This window comes from Equus asinus, chromosome 5 (assembly GCF_041296235.1).
Source record: "Equus asinus isolate D_3611 breed Donkey chromosome 5, EquAss-T2T_v2, whole genome shotgun sequence".
NCBI classification, from domain to species: domain Eukaryota; kingdom Metazoa; phylum Chordata; class Mammalia; order Perissodactyla; family Equidae; genus Equus; species Equus asinus.
The window spans coordinates 41380921-41398607 of NC_091794.1; the positions used below are offsets into that span (position 1 = coordinate 41380921).

At 43.7% G+C, this 17687-nt stretch overlaps 1 protein-coding gene across 1 annotated transcript in view; it reads right to left on the bottom strand.

The window, feature by feature from the left end:
• USP13 (ubiquitin specific peptidase 13) overlaps positions 1-17687 on the bottom strand; it is a 107450-nt gene that overhangs the window by 28992 nt on the left and 60771 nt on the right. Inside the window, exons 11-14 of the mRNA XM_014838347.3 lie at positions 10264-10389; positions 9023-9176; positions 6455-6629; positions 369-457 (exon numbers count right to left, since the gene is read on the bottom strand). Of these exons, the coding sequence (XP_014693833.1) occupies positions 369-457; positions 6455-6629; positions 9023-9176; positions 10264-10389 (544 nt within the window). The remainder of the gene's footprint in view (positions 1-368; positions 458-6454; positions 6630-9022; positions 9177-10263; positions 10390-17687) is intronic.

Below are 17687 nucleotides of genomic sequence, written 5' to 3' on the forward strand. Positions count from 1 at the left end.
TAGAAATCAAGAATCCCAGGCCCCACCCTAGTCCTGCTGGATCAGCATCTGCATTTTACCAAGATCCCAGGTACCCTGTAGACATGGTCAAGTTTGGGAAGCATTTTTATTTGATAATGTGAAAATCCCGTTTTCACTCTCAGAATCCGGTCATTCCAGAACCCATTATTAGGGGTGGGTTAGTATGTGGTCATTTTTACTGTCAATGCTTATCATATATTCTGATTCAAAAGAAAAAGGTGAGAATAATGGAAAAAGAATGAAATGGAACTGTTTCTGGCAGCCAAACCACACGCGCTCTTTCACATGCCACGTTTTCTAAATGGCTAATTTGATGCTTTAAGCAAAAGCATGCAAAAGATACCTACCAAATTTTTTGGGAACCCAGTCAAGACCAAAAGTGAACTTCTTTATCTGCACTACCAAGTATTCAGGGAATGAGGCAAAGCGAGATGTTCTGGGAAACACAAGGGGATTAGATCAATGAAACAAGGCAATAAGAATTGTGAATACAGTTCACGAAGCATCAAAAGCTTTGTCTGAGGCATACCTGGCAGTTCCAGTGACTGGACTGAAGGGGAAGAACACGCAAACAGACATAAGCAGACACACTCACCCACTCCTGGTCATTCAGCCTGGCCTTTTCACAAGAAGAAAATGCTTAACGGAGGAGAACGATGTCCCTTGACAATGATTTTGGGCACACTGCAGAAGTATTACTGTTACTTTGCTGTGGCATTTCATACTTCCAAAAAGTGTTTTTCGACTATAAACATTTGTTTTTGCTAAAACCCTTGCTAGAATTTAGTGTACATATTTGTAGGCATGTGTGGGCATGCGTGCATTATGCATTTGTGTGTGGGGTTTGAAAAAGCTCCCCAAGCAATCCTTACACACCCCCACCTCCGCTCCCACCGAGAATCACTAATTACAGCACAGAGTCTGCATAACGAGGGTTTATTGGAACTTTGGTTGAGGTCAACTATTGGAAATGCCGGGGTCTCATTAAAATACTACTGCACCTAAACTCCACGGTACCTGGAGCCTAAAGGAATATATATTATGGCGTAAGGATCTAAAACATCTAAATCTGGGCCTTAAATTTTAAAATTAGTTCATTTGTTCAATGTCTTGAGTTTCCCTTCAAACTTTCAGGAAGGCTGAATGGCCTGGACTTGGGTTTGACAATTTTATGCACAGTCTATTCAACTGGTACACCAAATTCACACCCCAGTTCCAGCTCATTCTCTCCACGTTTATCATCTTGTTCATAAGAACCATTTCTATTTGATTGTCAATGTGGGTATAGTAGGTAACTGTAAAAAAGGAGATTAGCTGCGACAGATACTATAGATACCTTTTAAAATAAGATGCTAGAACACCCTCCCCACAAACTCTACTTTTCAAATGTTATTCCTTCTATTTGGAAGGTATTGTCCCAGAATTCAGAAAACAAAAGAAAATGCATTGCTGCCCCCTAGTGTAGAAGAGAAGCCACAGTACAGGGACAGAGCACCACCAAAACAAGTCAAAAGATGTGGATTTGGGTCTATGATACACTACTTAATTCACTCCAAATCTAGACAAGTCACAGACCCTCCTTGAGGCTCCATTATCACATCTACAAAATGGATTTATTAATACCCATTTGCCTTGGCTGTGTGATATTCATAAAAATGTGAAACTACCTAGCGCACTAGAATGTACTATGTATACCTAAGGAATTAGCTTGATTATTTTGCCATGAAAGAGTTGGAATCCATGAGGCTTTGGACACTGACTTGGTCTGTCGCTGACCTGTATTTTGTCCCAGGCAAGTCACTGAACTGCTCAGTATCTCAAATTCTCCAGCACAAGGATGGTAGAAGGGTACAGGCAATAACACAATGGAGTTTTTCAAAAAAACAGGAGCTTAACCATCCTAAGGAATTGATCTATTATCCTGGCTCGCCCTCCAGAAATTATATATTATCTCTAATTAGGTTTTCCCCATCTTCTGAGAAGCAGTAATAAACATCATTCTTACTTAAATATAACCAAGTCTTCATTTGCACCAAAACTCAACAAACTCCATCTGATATTTTCAACCAGTGTAAAAATGTCACCTCTCTGACTTCTTCTTACCACATTAACTTAAGATCTGAAAAATATATAGCGGTGAAATCAACCAAAAGTCATCGGTAAATCAATGATTGCCAAAATGTGGTTCAGGAGTCCCAAGACTCTTGCAGTAGCTCTGTGGTCAGCATTTGGGTGAGGAGTTTTCAGCTGGTAATACCACGGGGTGGGGACAGGGGAACTCAAGCCTGGGATGGGATGGGAGAGGGGACAGTAATTTAACCCACTACTTTGCTACGGGTAACTACCAACCTAAGAGTACCAGAAAGCAGGTTAGATGATGCTCACATATTTGCCCTGTTGGGTAAACACTCTTTATTCATCTTTGTAACCTCTATAGGGTCTCAACTTGAATCACCCATGTAGAAACTGCTCAAAATATATTTGTTCAAATCAATCTCAAAATTAATATTTTATATTCATCAACTGCAGGTCTGGGACATCAAGTTTGTCAGTTAAATCCAGCAAAGTTATAAATTATGCACTACTTACTCTTTTATTCCTAAAATTAATTCCTGGAATTAAAATTTTTCTTGAAAAGTTATGTATTTAATAAAGACCTTAGAATGGAAATCACTCAAAAAGGTCTAGGTAGACACACAATAAATTTACCTCAAAGAATTGCTATGGGAACTAAATGAGTTAAGACATACAAAGTGCTTAGAATAGTGCCTCACACACTATTGTGTTGTCTATTGACAATCTAGTATCGGTCTTTAAAATATATCAAGTGTCAACTAATTACAATTAAGGCAAAAACACCATGAAAACCTTACTAAGAAAAAAATATAAGCTGTCCTCTCCTTGAAATTATTAAGATTGTCTAATGTATTGAAAACCTGATAACTAAAAAATATATAATTTGGCAGCGGCCCAGTGGCATAACGGTTAAGTTCACGTGCTCCACTTTGGCAGCCCAGGGTTTGCAGGTTTGGATCCCGGGCATGGACCTACACACCACTCATCAAGCCATGCTGTGGTGGGGTCCCACATACAAGAAATAGAGGAGGATTGGCACAGACGTTAACTCAGCAACAATCTTCCTCAAGCAAAAAGAGGAAGATTGGCAACAGATGTTAGCTCAGGGCCAATCTTCCTCACCAAAAATACATCAATAAATAAAAATTACTCTAACCTTCCCATTAAATATGTTGAAAACATGATAATTAACCAACCACAGTCAAACTGTATAATCCAAAGCAAAAACAAAAAAAAAAAGGAAAGATAAAAATACCAGTAGTAACAATTACAGCATCTATTCACTCTGTGCCAGGCACTGTACAAAGCACTTTCCATGGTTTATCTCACCTTAATCCTCACCTCAACCCCATGAGGAAAGAACTATTCTTATCCCCGGTTTACAAATAAGGAAACAGGGGCTTAGGGAGGCGAGGTCACTTTACCGAGGTCACGTCCCAGTCATTTCTACACTGGGGATTCAAACACTGCCCACCCACGTAAAGCCTGTGCTCTGGAAGCCCACACCGTGCTATTCTCTTTATAAATGATAAAAGTCAAGAGAAAATCTCTCCTGCTGACCCTTACTTAATCTGTTAGCTGCTTAAGGGCAGGAACTAGATCTTGTTCAACTCGTGGCCTAGAAGACACTGGGGGGCAATAATGAATGACTTTTCAAACACTACCATTCTTTCCAGACAGTCTGTGCAGGACCATTTAAAGGAAGGGTCTTTAAGTCTGGTCCACACTGATCCAAGCTCTTCGGGACATCTTTTGCCTCTTCCTGGCCTTTCAGGCTCTGAGTCTAACATAAGAAAAGTTCAAGGCCCCAAATTAACAAAATAAGAAGGTCGTGTCTGAGTCACAGCCTACATTGCTGGAAATAAGAAAAAGAAAAAAAAAGAGATCTTTTAGGAGTCCCCTGAACTAGTTTCCCCAAAACTAATATTTGAAATATAATAAGGTATAAGAAGGAATAAGTGAGGCTCTACAAGGATTACATATATGAATATAAGGATAAGCAAGCATGATAAGGAATGTGGTGCACTATATAATACAGGGATTAAGAGCTTAAACTTTTAACTCAATTGACCTGCGTGAATCCCACTCTGCCCCTTACTGGCCAATTACTTCTCCTTATCTCCTCATCTGTAAAATGGGGAGAATAATGGCGCCTACCTCACAGTAGTACTAAGAGGATTAAATGATAACTGATGGGAATTATTCAGCACATGACCTGGAATAATAAATGTACAATATGGTAGTTGCTTTACTACCCTAAAACATTGTTTTCTCCTGTCCCATAGACACCAGTTTTCAATTATTAACAATTGTGATACATCCAGTACTAGTGTTTTTATACACGTAAACCCATAAGAGCGCGTGTATCTGTAAAAGACAGAGCAAAAAGGAAAACATGTTTCATGTCTACTATTAAGGATTAGGGAAAGCAGAACCCTTCCCTCAGGGATTCTAGTAATTATGTTAGGACTGCCTACAACTAAATATTTTGTAGCATTTGAGGGGAAAATCAGGTCAACAAGCATCATTCTTCCATTACAGAGGGAAGCAGGACATTGGCAGTGACTCTGCCCCAGGAGAAGAATCCAGATCTCCTGACCACTAGCCCGGGGGTCAGAGGCTCTGTCTGCTGGAAAGCTAATGCCTCCAGCCTCCACTTTAAAGACGGGCCTTTTCCAAGGAGTGAGAAGGCTCCCTCCTGCGGGCCCAGAGAGTACAGCACACCCTGCACTTCTAAGATGTGAGGCCACTTTTCTGCAGAGAAGGAAAGGGTGGCCGAGCGGCCAAGCAAAGGGAGAGCACTCTGCAGCTCACCCCTCATGCTGGGGGCTTTCTAGGCTGCGGGATCCGCGATCGCTTCCACCTCCCACACCGCATCAGAATCACAGCGCCAAGTGCAAAGGATGAATGCTTGAGGAATCTCCAGCCTACTGTCAATAGTTAAAGTAAAAAAAAAATCAAATCAACACATCGTACACCTTCAACTTACATAATGTTGTATGTCAATTATATCTCAATAAAGCCGGGGAAAAATAATTAAAGAGCTTGTTTCCACCCCTAATCTAGGGTAGATTTCTAACTGTGCAAAGATGTCTTCGAGTTGCAATGAAGTGAATCTTGCATATTTAACATGCCAACTCACCAACTGTCATCTGCAAGGACACACACACACACCCCCCCATACCCACACACACACACACACGCACACACGCTCCAAAGCTGAGCCCTTGTAGGATGAAAACTTACCCTGCAATGGATAACTGAAAACTGAATCAACTACTATTAATCTTCATTTGGATATGAAGAACCTTGTTTTAAAAATTATTTTAAGAAAATACAGCTTTCTTTCAGCTTTTGAAATAAATTCTTTTTGTTTCACATTTTTAACATGTGAAATCAATCATCTGAAACAAAGAGGAATCCGGAGGGACGGCCGTTGCAGAGACCAAGTGATTCAGGCGCGACTGCTCCTTAAGATCGTGATAAAAACAGCCGGCAGCAGCGCTGCCATCCTTCACTCTCCTTTATGTCAAGAAGAGCTCAATCTTAGTTTAAAAGAAAAATGGCCAGAAAACATCTAAAAGTAGTGAAATTCCCAGAGCCAAACTTTCAGACCTCCCCTCACTTTATGCCACTATGAGCACTCTTTGTCCAAGTGTATGAAGTGTGTCAGCAATGGCTTGACTGTATAAAATCAATTAAGGTGTCAAGGGGAGAAAAAACATTTTTTATATACCTGACAACAAGGCTCATAATGTGGAAACAGAACACCTGCCTGAGTCCTGGCAGCTCATCTGAACAATGCTCAGGAGCCCTTATGTGCCCTTTGAGACGCCCTGAGCCCCCTGGTCTCCGGCAGGAACACAGTCACCAGGTTCTAAGCCAAGTCTTTAATTATGCAATTAAAATCTATCACAGGGGAGTTTAAATATCGAAGACTGTCATAGGTATTTTTGTAATTTCTATATTAACATCATTCTTGCCATGCAGGGCCGGGGGGTGTTTCTTGGCTACAGCCTCTTGGCAAAACAAAAAAGCAAATTCCTAATAGAGGATAAACCACGACCTTGCTTTTTTTTTTTTAAAAAAAAAAAAAGGCATTCCCTCGCTAGCGTGTCATATAGATGATAAGTCGGTTATTGGACAGGTCTCACACAGTGAGGTCTACAACAACCAGGAGTGTGTGATCATAATCTCAGCTCACCACACACAAGCAAGCCTGCGCGGACTCACACAACACCCTGCCACCTCTCCCCTGCCCCAGGCCCCGCCTCTCAAGCCCCCTCCTCACCCCACAACCACCACACAAGCGCACACACACACACACACATGCACACGTGTACTTCCACACACTTACTTCACACCCGCAGACTTTGCCTGGAGGGCGCTACTCCAGAAATCGTCAACGTTTTCTGGTTCAGAAAAGGCCTGAAGGCAGGCACTAAAGGGGATCTTGGCACGAACCACCTCGGGGAGGGGTCTTCTGTTCGCTTCTGCTTCCCTTCTCGTTAACTCATAGGCGATCAGTTCATCTGAGGGAGAGAGCAAATGAATGATGATCGTGCAGTCACTTCCATCTCCTTGAAATGAACAACACCCTCTTTGGACAATCCTCCCCGAAGGCTTCTGGGCTGGGGCAGGATTTCTTCCTTGTGCCCTTCCCAGAGCTGGTGAAGCCTGCTGAAAGGCCGTTCTTGGGGCCATCTTTAGAGCGGCACTGGCACCGCCTCGAGCCATTCGTACTTTTTTGCCTGTTCCCCTTCAAGACTGACAGGAGTGAATTCTGGCCCAGCTGAGAGGTTCAGATCATGCAAGTGATGTAAGCGATGCACGAACCTGGTCTTTCATTTGCCCAGAGGTCAAGGATGGTTTTACCCAAACACCCCCCTCCAATCACAAAGTCTTCACACCAGAGCATTTCACACTGAAAAAGATCCGGGCTCACCTCTTGCCAGGCCCTTCACTATGATTAGGGACCATGGGGGGTGTGGGCCAAGGAGCAGGATGAACTACAGGGACTGCAATTATAGCCACTGCCCACAGTCTGTGACACTAACCAACACTGCCGAGGCAACTTTGGGCCAAGGTTATGGAACACTGCAGACATCAGAACCACCAACCTTGAAAGCCTTTCTACGCTATCCATGCTCAAAGAATTAAATACCAAGGGAAAAAGAGGTGAGTGCACCAGGAACTTCCCAAGAATCAAGAGATCTGCTCTTGGAAACTACCTGTTAAGTCAAAATTTTATATAGATTTTGAATGGGCCTTTCTGGGAATTCCTTTTGTATCACAGAAAAAGAAATCACTCCTGATTTAACAGTTTTTCAGCACATTTATGCACCTATGCATGCTTATGTGCTTTCCTTTTTTTTCTTTTTTTTTGCTGAGGAAGATTAGCCCTGAGCTAACATCTGTGCCAATCTTCCTCCACTTTATACATGGGTTGCTGCCACAGCATGGCTGACGATTGGTATAGGTCTGCGCCCGGGGTCTGGACACATGAACCTGGGCTGCCAAAGCAGAGCACACTGAACCTAACCACTTGCCACAGGGCTGGCCTCACTATGCGTTTTCTTAAACACATCTGAATATTCATTCCCCAGTCCACATCAGTTTATGATGTAAGTAAATCTAGGATGCTGGCATTAGGCATCCCGAGCAATCAATATCCAGAGACTAAATTATAAGTCTCCTTTCTGAAAAAAATAGTTACCACTCATAAATTATAAACAGTGAGTTAGAGAAGATGATAGAACTGAGCAGAACAGGCAAGAGAAAGCAATTAAGCCGAGTTCTAAAAAGCAAACAAACCACAGGCCCCCACCCTCATTTCTACCTTGTATAAGGGATAAGAATTTAAAAATTGGTCAAAAGCTGCATTGAGCTTACAGAAAATGGAAATCATTTCATCTTAAAATCATCATGATCATCACTCTCCAATTAGCACAATATAGTCAGGAAAAGACCAAAAAGGAGAAAAAGGCTACCAGGGAGTTGTTGAACTTTACAGAAATGACCAGTTCACAGGAAATAAGCAATCTGGCAGATATTTTGCCTTTTTCTGCTTTTAAGATGCTAATTCTAAGAAATTACCATTTGTCTATTCTGCCTGGGAAGAACCAGATGAGATGGACTGAAGGAACCCCCACTGGCTGCGGTATCTCTGCCTCCTTCCTGCTTCCGAAGCCCAGAGAGTCTTCTAACAGGCCTCGCTCCTATCAAGGGCCTTGTCACACTTTATCTCAAAGACTCGGAGGCCAAAGCTGGATTACTTCAAGAGACCTCCGCTTGAATGTCTCACATCAAAAAATGCAGTTCTGGAGCCAGCCTGGTGGTGTAACAGTTAAGTTCGGGCTCTCCATTTTGGCGGCCCAGGGTTCACAGGTTCAGATTCCAGGGGCAGACCTACACACTGCTCATCAGGCCATGCTGTGGCAGCATCCCACACACAAAACAGATGAAGAGTGGCACAGAAGTTAGCTCAGGGACAATCTTCCTCAAGCAAGAAGAGGAAGACTGGCAACAGCTATTTCCTCAAGGCCAATCTTCCTCACCAAAAAACCCCACAAAAATGCAGTTCTGATCATTTCCCTCAGCACAACTTATGAGAGACAGTGTTAAAGAAGTTTCCACATATATAATTCAAATAATTTTCCCCAAAATTAAGCTGACTCCAAGCCAACCTATGGGTTAAACTTATAGGCGCTAAAGTAGGTTCCATCCACAACCCATCCACAAAATCTGTGATGCATTTGATTCTTCTCAAAAGGAAGTCACACGAGGACTGAGGGAAAGATGGAAACAACCAGACACCTCTGGGCTGGGTCCACTCCTAACACAACTTTGAAGCCATGTCATCTCTGATGGAGGGTGTTCACACGTGAAGCAGCACCCTGCCGATTTCCCCCTTTGGAACCGTTACCCTTGTTGGTCGCTGCCTCCATGGCCACAGGCAACTGCATCAGGTAATCCACTCGCTCTGTGTAGCGGACTTTCCGGGTCTGACAGCACTGAATACGTTCTTCCACCAAAAACCGAAAAACATCACTTGGGTTTTCTGAGCCGATGCGGTTCCTCTGAAGGTTGGATTATACCAGGTTAGCAAATGTATGAATATTAAGCTATGAATAAAAACTAATAAAATCAAATATAAATCTGGTATAAAGGTCTGGGGTTACTAAAAGTTCCCTCTGGTGTTGCTAAAAGTTTCCAGTTCACTAGATACTTTCATAGCAAAACAGTGGTATTTATCTAAAGTCCAAAACTGGAAGAATGGTTAAATAAATTACAGCCCATCGTGTGAATTAATATTATGCAGTCATTAAACATTATGGGAGAGAAAGTGATCTATATGGAATTAGAAGACAAGGGTTGAGGGAGACAAAGTGAGGAGACAGGGGAAAAAATAAAGGAAAAATTAAGGCATGCATGCTATGATTATATAAATGCATTTGTGTAAATTATATACAAATAAAACAGAAATCATGCTCTATTCAAATAAGTAATGACATGGTAAAACGTTCACAACAGGTTAAGCGGAGAACATTGCTTACAAAACAGCACATAGAGAATTCATAAATGCACCTGAAATGTGACTGGTGGGTCAGACACCAAAATGTTAACACTGGTTGTCGGTGCTGGTATTACGGGTGATTTTGATTTATTTCTTTGTGCCTTTCTATATTTTCCACAAAGAAAATGTTTGTAATCCAGAAAAAAGGAGTTGTTTTTCAAGAGGAGAAAAAAGCTTTTAATCATGACTTCTCAGTGGCTTTAACCAGAGCATTTAATGGGATTTACTCTGCTGCGAGAGAAGTGTGACCATCTCTGAGCGGTGGCAGGAAGACACCACATATCACACAGGACTCTCAAGGAGCTTTGTCACGGAGAGAAAAAAAGCGTGAATGAAATAACCAACAAACGTTCCTATAACACGTACAAATGAAAAGGAGACCAGGGACGTCCACAAGCGCCTAGAAAACAGGGCATCCGGAGCGATTACAACAAGTACGATGAGCAGAGAAAGCCTCAAAGAAGCAGATTCCAAGTGAGCTTGGACAGTGAGAGATGGAAGGAAGTGGCCAGGCCAGAGCGGACTGCACCGAGGGGCTGGGCACACTTCTTTCAACCCTCAGGAGCATTTTTGAAGACTGACTTACTCACCTCTACAAGATTCACCAGGTGCAAGAAAAATTCCTGGGCATCCTGCTGTCTATTGGAGGAGAATTCTGGGTGGCTCTTGCTTACAAAGGCCTTAAACATGCGTGGAGAGATCCCATTCTGTTGAGGCTAAAACATAAAAATAAAATCATCTTACAATACTTTCATACACATAACAGCACTAAGTGGCAAGGACAGTGAGGATTACCATAAGTCCCAATTTCCAGATGAGAAGACAGAAGGCCACAGAAGCTAAGTAACAATAAGGGCCAACACGCCCTGGATGTTTAGTGTGCACCAAGCACCGCACTATGAAGCTGACGTGAGAACAGGATGCCACTCCTCCTGCTGACTCAAAACTAGAGACATGATAAATACCCCACTTTCTAAAGAGAGGCACTAGGCCCATCCTCACAGGGCCTGCTACATGGGGGCCAAACTGGTGCATCACAGCCCATTTCAGAGCAGGCTGGAGATGCATTAGGGAGGGGGGTCCTCGGAAGGAAGTTAAAGGAGGGGAGAGCTCTGTAGCATCTCCCTGCCCTCCCTCTGAGGAACTATGAGAGGCTCCCCCACAGAGACTGGGGCACTTGCAAGAAAAGGAAGTGACATTGCATGCCCCAGGCAACCATGGCAGAGCTGTTCGGCTCATGAGTCCACCCTGGGCTGTTTCTGGAACAGAGCACACGGAGTTCCCAGGAGCTTGCCCCTCACTTGGAGAAGTGGAAGGAGCTTCCTGCAGCTGCCAGGAAAGCAGAGTGGGAAGAATGGGCAGCAGGCACAATTTTGGTGGGACAAGGATGTGTGAACTTGCCCAGGGACTAAAAGGATAGCTCAAAAGGCAGCCAGGCTCCTCCAGAAAGGCACTGCATGAGAAGATGGGGGGAGGAGGCTTGGGGTAGGAACTGGGGTAGAGTGTTACAGAGGTCAGCGGTCCAGGGCATCAGGGAAAGGTCCTTGAGGGGACAAGCGGGGGTGGGGAGGCATCTCTAAAGAACCACTAATGTGCCCCCACAAGAAGGTTGACCATGACAGAAGACACACGGCAGCCAAGAGGGAGCCAAACGCTCCAGCTCAGTGAAAGACTCTGCCTCTTTTCTAATCTCCCATCCCTGGATCCTCCACTCTGGAGGGGCCAGAGGAGGTGGGAGGAGCCAAAGGGATGGAGCAAGGACAAAAAAATATCAGAGGATGCTTAGCTGACCCTTCTGTACTGCTGGTTTCCAAGACTCCCGAGCTTGGTAAGGAAGAGAAATTTTAAACTAGTTCTAATGTGAACCCGACATTTTAATGCTAGTAACTTGCAAGAAATCACTAGAAATCTGGGCGATCCCCATAAGATGCTCTGACGAGGCACGATGGGAAGATTCCACATCACCTTTGAGGACAGAGGTGGGCACATGATAAAGCTGTTTCCTGAGTGTCCCTCCACATTCAGCCCATCTAGTAATGGGGCTACATGCCATCTCCTTTAATACACAATAACCCCACGAAGAAGGTACCACCATTATCTCCATTTTATGGATAGGGAAACTGAGACTGGCAGAGAAGTGCCAGGTAGGTCTTTCAACTGAAAGTGGTCTTAATGACCATATTATCATAGAGCCAACAAAGAACAGACCCAGAATGGACTCCAGCTTCTGAGTCCAGGTCCAGGGACTCTGCAGCAAAATTAAAATGGCACCTGCAGCACCCTGCCAATCAAGCAAAGAAATAATTGACGTCCTCTCTGCAAAGGTGTGGCTGCTGCCCACTCACTTCTTCTCAAAACCTCCACGTGCTCAGCTTCCAGGCCACGTTCCCCTCCTCTGAAGCCCAGAGAACTTGCTATGTGGGCCATCACTGGGCTCATGACACTAAGTGCCTCCTGCTCCCTTCAACTTGTAGCCTCTTCTGGCCCACCTGCTCAGCGTGACTGCAGTCCTTGACAGGCGGAGGCCAGGTCTCACACTTCGTTGAGGTCTCCTGGACATCCAGGTCAATGCTCAGGGTCTGGAGACCACGACAGGTGTGCAGAATCACACAGTCAGATGCACCAGTTTATGGGAAAACCTATATTTATCTCCTGGCAGCCAAGGGCCTGCCCTACATATAAAATCTCTCCAATGAGCATGTTCTAAGCAATGGTGCTAATAAAACTCAGGTGAATTTTCCTGTCTTGCTGAAAATATATCTGGTCTCGTCATTCAATATTTACTGACAACCTACCTCGTGCAGAACACTATTGGGTATTCTGGCAGACAACAGAGGCAATGAGAGACAACACACGTAGCTATAAAAAATGTTGCGGAGCACTGCGGAGGACCTGAAACAGTGCTAGCAGCTCTCAGAGGAGAACTCCCCAAAGTAGCAGCATTTTGGCATCTGAGGACTTGGAACCTGTACATAAATGACCGACTTACACACACACATGGCTTCAGATGTACTTCCAGCGAAGACCAATTTACCCCTGACAATTAATTTTCCAACTGTATATACACTTCCTGAAAACTATGTAAAAGTGGTAACTTTCTTCACTCACAATACGGCTGTCTATCTACATAGTACCAGCCAACACACGCACACAATAATAATGCCTTATCATTGCATAATGCTAACATTTATTCATTCATTCAACAGATATTTACTGAGTGCTATAAAATGTCAGACACTATTCTAGGTACCTGGATGAATAATTACAAGGTGCCAGACACAGTTCTGAGCACTTTATATGTGTATATTGCTTAACTCACCCAACTTCATGAGGTGATTACTATTTTCATTATTTTCTCCACTTGACAGATGAGGAAACTGAGACAAAGAAGTGTCAAGTAACTGGCCCAAGATCACATAGCTAGAAAAGTCAGTCTCTCCCTCTCTCTCTGTCTCGCTCTCTCTCTGTGTCTCTCTCTCTCATCCTAATACTCTTCCTGCACACATGTGCCTAGTTCTCACCTCTGATGTCCCCGAATCCGTCCTACCAGTTGCTGAAATCAGAAGACAGTACGTCTTGGACTCTGGGTAAGCCCTCTCACACCCAAGCACCTCTGGGGCCAACAGGACAGGTCTGTGCAAGTCTTTCTCCACCCTCCACAGTGTAGAGGCACCAACTGGAATCAATCTTTTTGCATGGTGCATTTCTGTTTAGGCATTCACATAAGCACACACTCACTGCCTCCTGCTGATGGTGTTACTTCTTACAAGCCGTGCTTCGAGCGTGGTGTGGCTGCCAGTCCCCATCCAAGCAGCTGCTTTGAAAAGTTCAACGAGAGTAAACTCTGAAAAGATCACTGCTGCTCTGTGCCATCATGTGGTCATACAACCGGGAGAAGTTTCAGTAAAGACCCTGGTGAAGACCCTAGAAACAGCCCTGCGCTGGGATTGCCACCCAGCCTCACTCATGCCCCTCCCACGCCTCTTGTCTTTCTGTGCTCATTTCACTTCTTTGTTTTCCCTCGACTGATCTTTCTTAATCCTTTGTTCAACAGTCAAGCTATAGCTTGAGAATTATTGACCATCAAGATGTTACTTAAAAGTGTCCCAACCAGAGAGATGCTAGCCCTTCCTCTCCATGTCACACTCCAACTCCTGGCTGTCACAGCTGGATTTAGCTCAAACTTGGTTACTCCACACTCAACATCTGATCATCAGCTGGCCCCGTCTGCCTGCACGCATGCCCCACACCTAGTCCATCTCTGATTTCAGAGGAGAGGTCTCAATAATTCCCACGCTCAGCTATCACTATAGTCACCTCATATCCAGTATATTAGAAAGTCAGGCTATAAACAACTGGAGGCTGAATCTAATTAGGCTTCCGGATCTAACTTCCAGCTTATGAGAAACACAAGCTAAACAACACCTCAAGGAAGCAATCTTTAGAGCAATCCTGGAGCAGAGGATCCTGCTCCTTCGACAAATCAATAGCTTGCAAAAAGAAAAGGAGGCGGACTTTAAAAAGATGTCCTTGATCCTGCAGGGAAGTCTGCACATGGACCGGTATTAGCTGGTACTGAGGTAACGTGGTTAATTTTGGTGGGGTGCTTCTAACTCTTCAAACAACTTTTAACATGATATTTATGTTAAAAGAAAAGAAGAAGGTATCCTAGTTCCAGCTGCATATTAACTATCTACAAGTGAAAAGGAGGATGACTGGATTTGGTGATAAAATACTGCAGGGAAGGGAGAGGAAAAGAAGGAAAGGAAAGAGATGAGTTTAGGGGGGATTGATGAGACCAAAGTGGCAGAACGGTGACTGCTGAAGCGACACATCAGTACATGGAGATTCATTAGACTTTGCGCTCTACTTTTCTGTATATTTACAAATTTAAATAATTTTTTTAAAGGCCAGGCTCTATATAAAGCAGTTACCCAAAAGAAACCAAAAAGTCAAAACAAGAACCAAAGAACTAACTCAAAGAAACCATGTTTGCTAGTGGGCAGTGGGGTCAGTGACATCACCTGAGCGTCCCCTATGGGCCTATCACCGCACAAGATGAAAGAAAAGACCAAAATTGACCAAGGGCCAGGCCTGCCTTGAGGAAGCACGCACTCTCTGAGAGCCAGCTCTCGGACGCCTGAAGCAACGGCCAGTCCTAACAACTAACTTTCTAAGGGGGAGCCCCAAACAGTTTCCAAAATACCAAGCATGTAAGGAACCTGTCATATTCATAGGGTACTGTACTTACTTTCTCCGTCAGCAACTGCAAAACAGATCAGCTCAAATTAGAAGACTATGGTGTTCAGAATCTTTCCCAAATGCTTGCACAGACCTTTCTGGTGAACACTGCACCAAGAGGGCAGCCAGACTCTGCCCGTTCATAGCCCCTGAGCCTAACGCTTTAATTAATAAACAGGCAGCAAGATGGAGGCTTTGTATTACATCAGAGAAACACTTGTACGGATACTTAAATTGGAAGACCACACGAACAAAAAAAGATAGACGCATCTCAGCTTGTCCCTAATACATAGGTGTATGGTGTTTGTTGAGTTAAACTTTTCACTTTAAACCATAAACCTTGGTCCTCTAGTTCCTAACCCAGGTCCACCCTTAATCTCCTAAGCTAAAGGAATAGATGGCATGCCCCAAGCTATTTTTTCATATTTCAAAAGGTAAGTTAGAAATATTATATTTGCCCAATCTAGGAAAATGGAGGTTAGTGAAAACAATATTATTACGTTTGGGGCTAAAATTACATCACTAAAGTAGAAGACTGGTTATCTCACGTGGATCAAAAACTGAGACTAGCAATTGCTCAGAACACAGGATTGTTTAAAACATGTTCTCTTCAAAAAGAGAAATAAATTATGGAGTATTCAACACTAAAATGTGTGAACACTGTCTTAGAATGCATAAAGATCAGGAATATATTTTTTAAAGAAGAAAAAGTGTTCTTTTATAGTGAGGAGATTTTATTTACTGTGGGTGCAATTTAATTTCAAAAATCAATTCAACAAGGGGCCGGCCTGGTGGTGCAGTGGCTAAGTTCGTGCACTCCACTTCAGCAGCCCAGGGTTTGCAGGTTTGGATCCCAGGCATGGACCTATCCACTCATCAAGCCATGCTGTGGCAGTGACCCACATACAAAATAGAGGAAGACTGGCACAGATGTTAACTCAGGGACAATCTTCCTCACCAAAAAAATAAAAATCAATTCAAGAAATTTATATAGAAATGGCAGTGCCCAAAATAAATACTGAAAATCTTTTTATAGATGAAAATGTATATTAAGCATGCATATATAAAACCTAGATTTTACCTTGGTCTGGAGAAGAAAAATTTAATACCAGGAAGTATACATTCTAGAAATGACCCAAGATGTGAGACAGAGGTAAGAAACTCAAGTTACTGGGATACGTTGGAATTCTGCAAACTTCACACACCCCTTTTGTCATTCACTCACCACCATTCACACACTGAGGCACAGGGAGCAGGAACCAAGTGCTGGAACTACTGTCAGGGAAGTAGGATAGTGTAGTGGTCGAAAGCACAGACTCAGAAGTCAGTCTGCTGGCTGTAAATCCCAGCTCTGCCACTCCCTGGCTTTGTAACTTCAGGCAAGGTTTCTGTGCATCAGTTTCTGCATCAGTGAACATGCAGGATGAACCTGGCCTTTCATAAGCTCTACGTAACACAGTTATTAGTATCACTGGTGGTAGTGGCCCTGTAAAAAGGCATTCCCACCACATGGCTCCCACCCCTCTCTTATGCTCTCTCCCCTCCACCACACATTCCTCTTGTAATCTATCCCTCTCTCTGCTTCAGCACATCTTCTTTCTCTTGGAGCACTTCAGGCTCATCTACAAGCCAGAAATGCCAGAGGCCTGGGACAAGACCACCTGACCAAGGGCCTATTGATACCAGAGAGAAGATTCTGACAAATTGCTTTCTCTGAAACCAAGTGCTGATGAAAATCTTGATGCCTCAAAAAGTAATTCCTTCCTCTGTGAAGGAGACTGGAGATTTTACTAAGAATTACTTGTCTGTTCAAATAACAGCTTGAAACTGACATCACTAGGGCCACAAAGAAAATCATATGGTCAATTCAAGTTCTATTTTGAATGTTAAAGGAGCCTTGTTGACACCTGGACCAAAGACTCCCTCATTCTCATTTCCCACCCAGCCAGACAGGCCTTCCCCTCCACTGCCAAGATACGCATCGCTCCACTGATCACATGCAGGGTTCTTTCTTCAAGACCACTAGATCATGGCACCTCTGAGTGGGAAAGGATTTTACAGATTATCTAGATCAAGGGTCACACACCCAAATACCCAGGGTACCTGCTGGATCACAAATCACAAAGGGACTGGAGCCAGCTGGGAACTGTGTGTCCTGTGTGAAGGGATGCTGCTCCTCAGCTTCAGGCAACTGCTATTATGGGCTGGGACTGCCATGTGTTTAAGAGAAGCTGGAAATTCAGATATTTGTGTGGGGGCCAAGCAAAACACACCTGCAGGCCAAATATGGACCAAATGTTGCCAGTTACGGACCCTGAGCCAGACAGAGCAGTGGTTCCCATCTACAAGCCTCAGACCTCTGGAACCACAGAGCTACTGCACAATGGTCCCTAAACCCAACGGCGAGGAGGGGGCAAGGGCCCCAAGCAGTCACTGTCCAAAGTTGAACAAATACGTGCCTTGCTCATCTAAGAACTTCCTTTTTCTAATGTAAAAAGATATTGTAATATTAACAAAACCAAATTTTACTTCTAAACATCGCTAAATGGATGAATTTGCATTTCACATTTTCTCAAGTGAGGAGATTCCAAAAGCACAACGGCAGCCATATAATGCACACAGATTTTATTTACATCAGAGAGGGGTCCTTCACTCTTGCAATATTCACAACCACCACCTAGACCAATTCCGCCAGGCAGAGACTGAAAGGGTACATGACTTGCCCGTGGTCCCACAGCTCCCTGCAGAGCCAGGGGAGGAAGCCAGGCTCCCA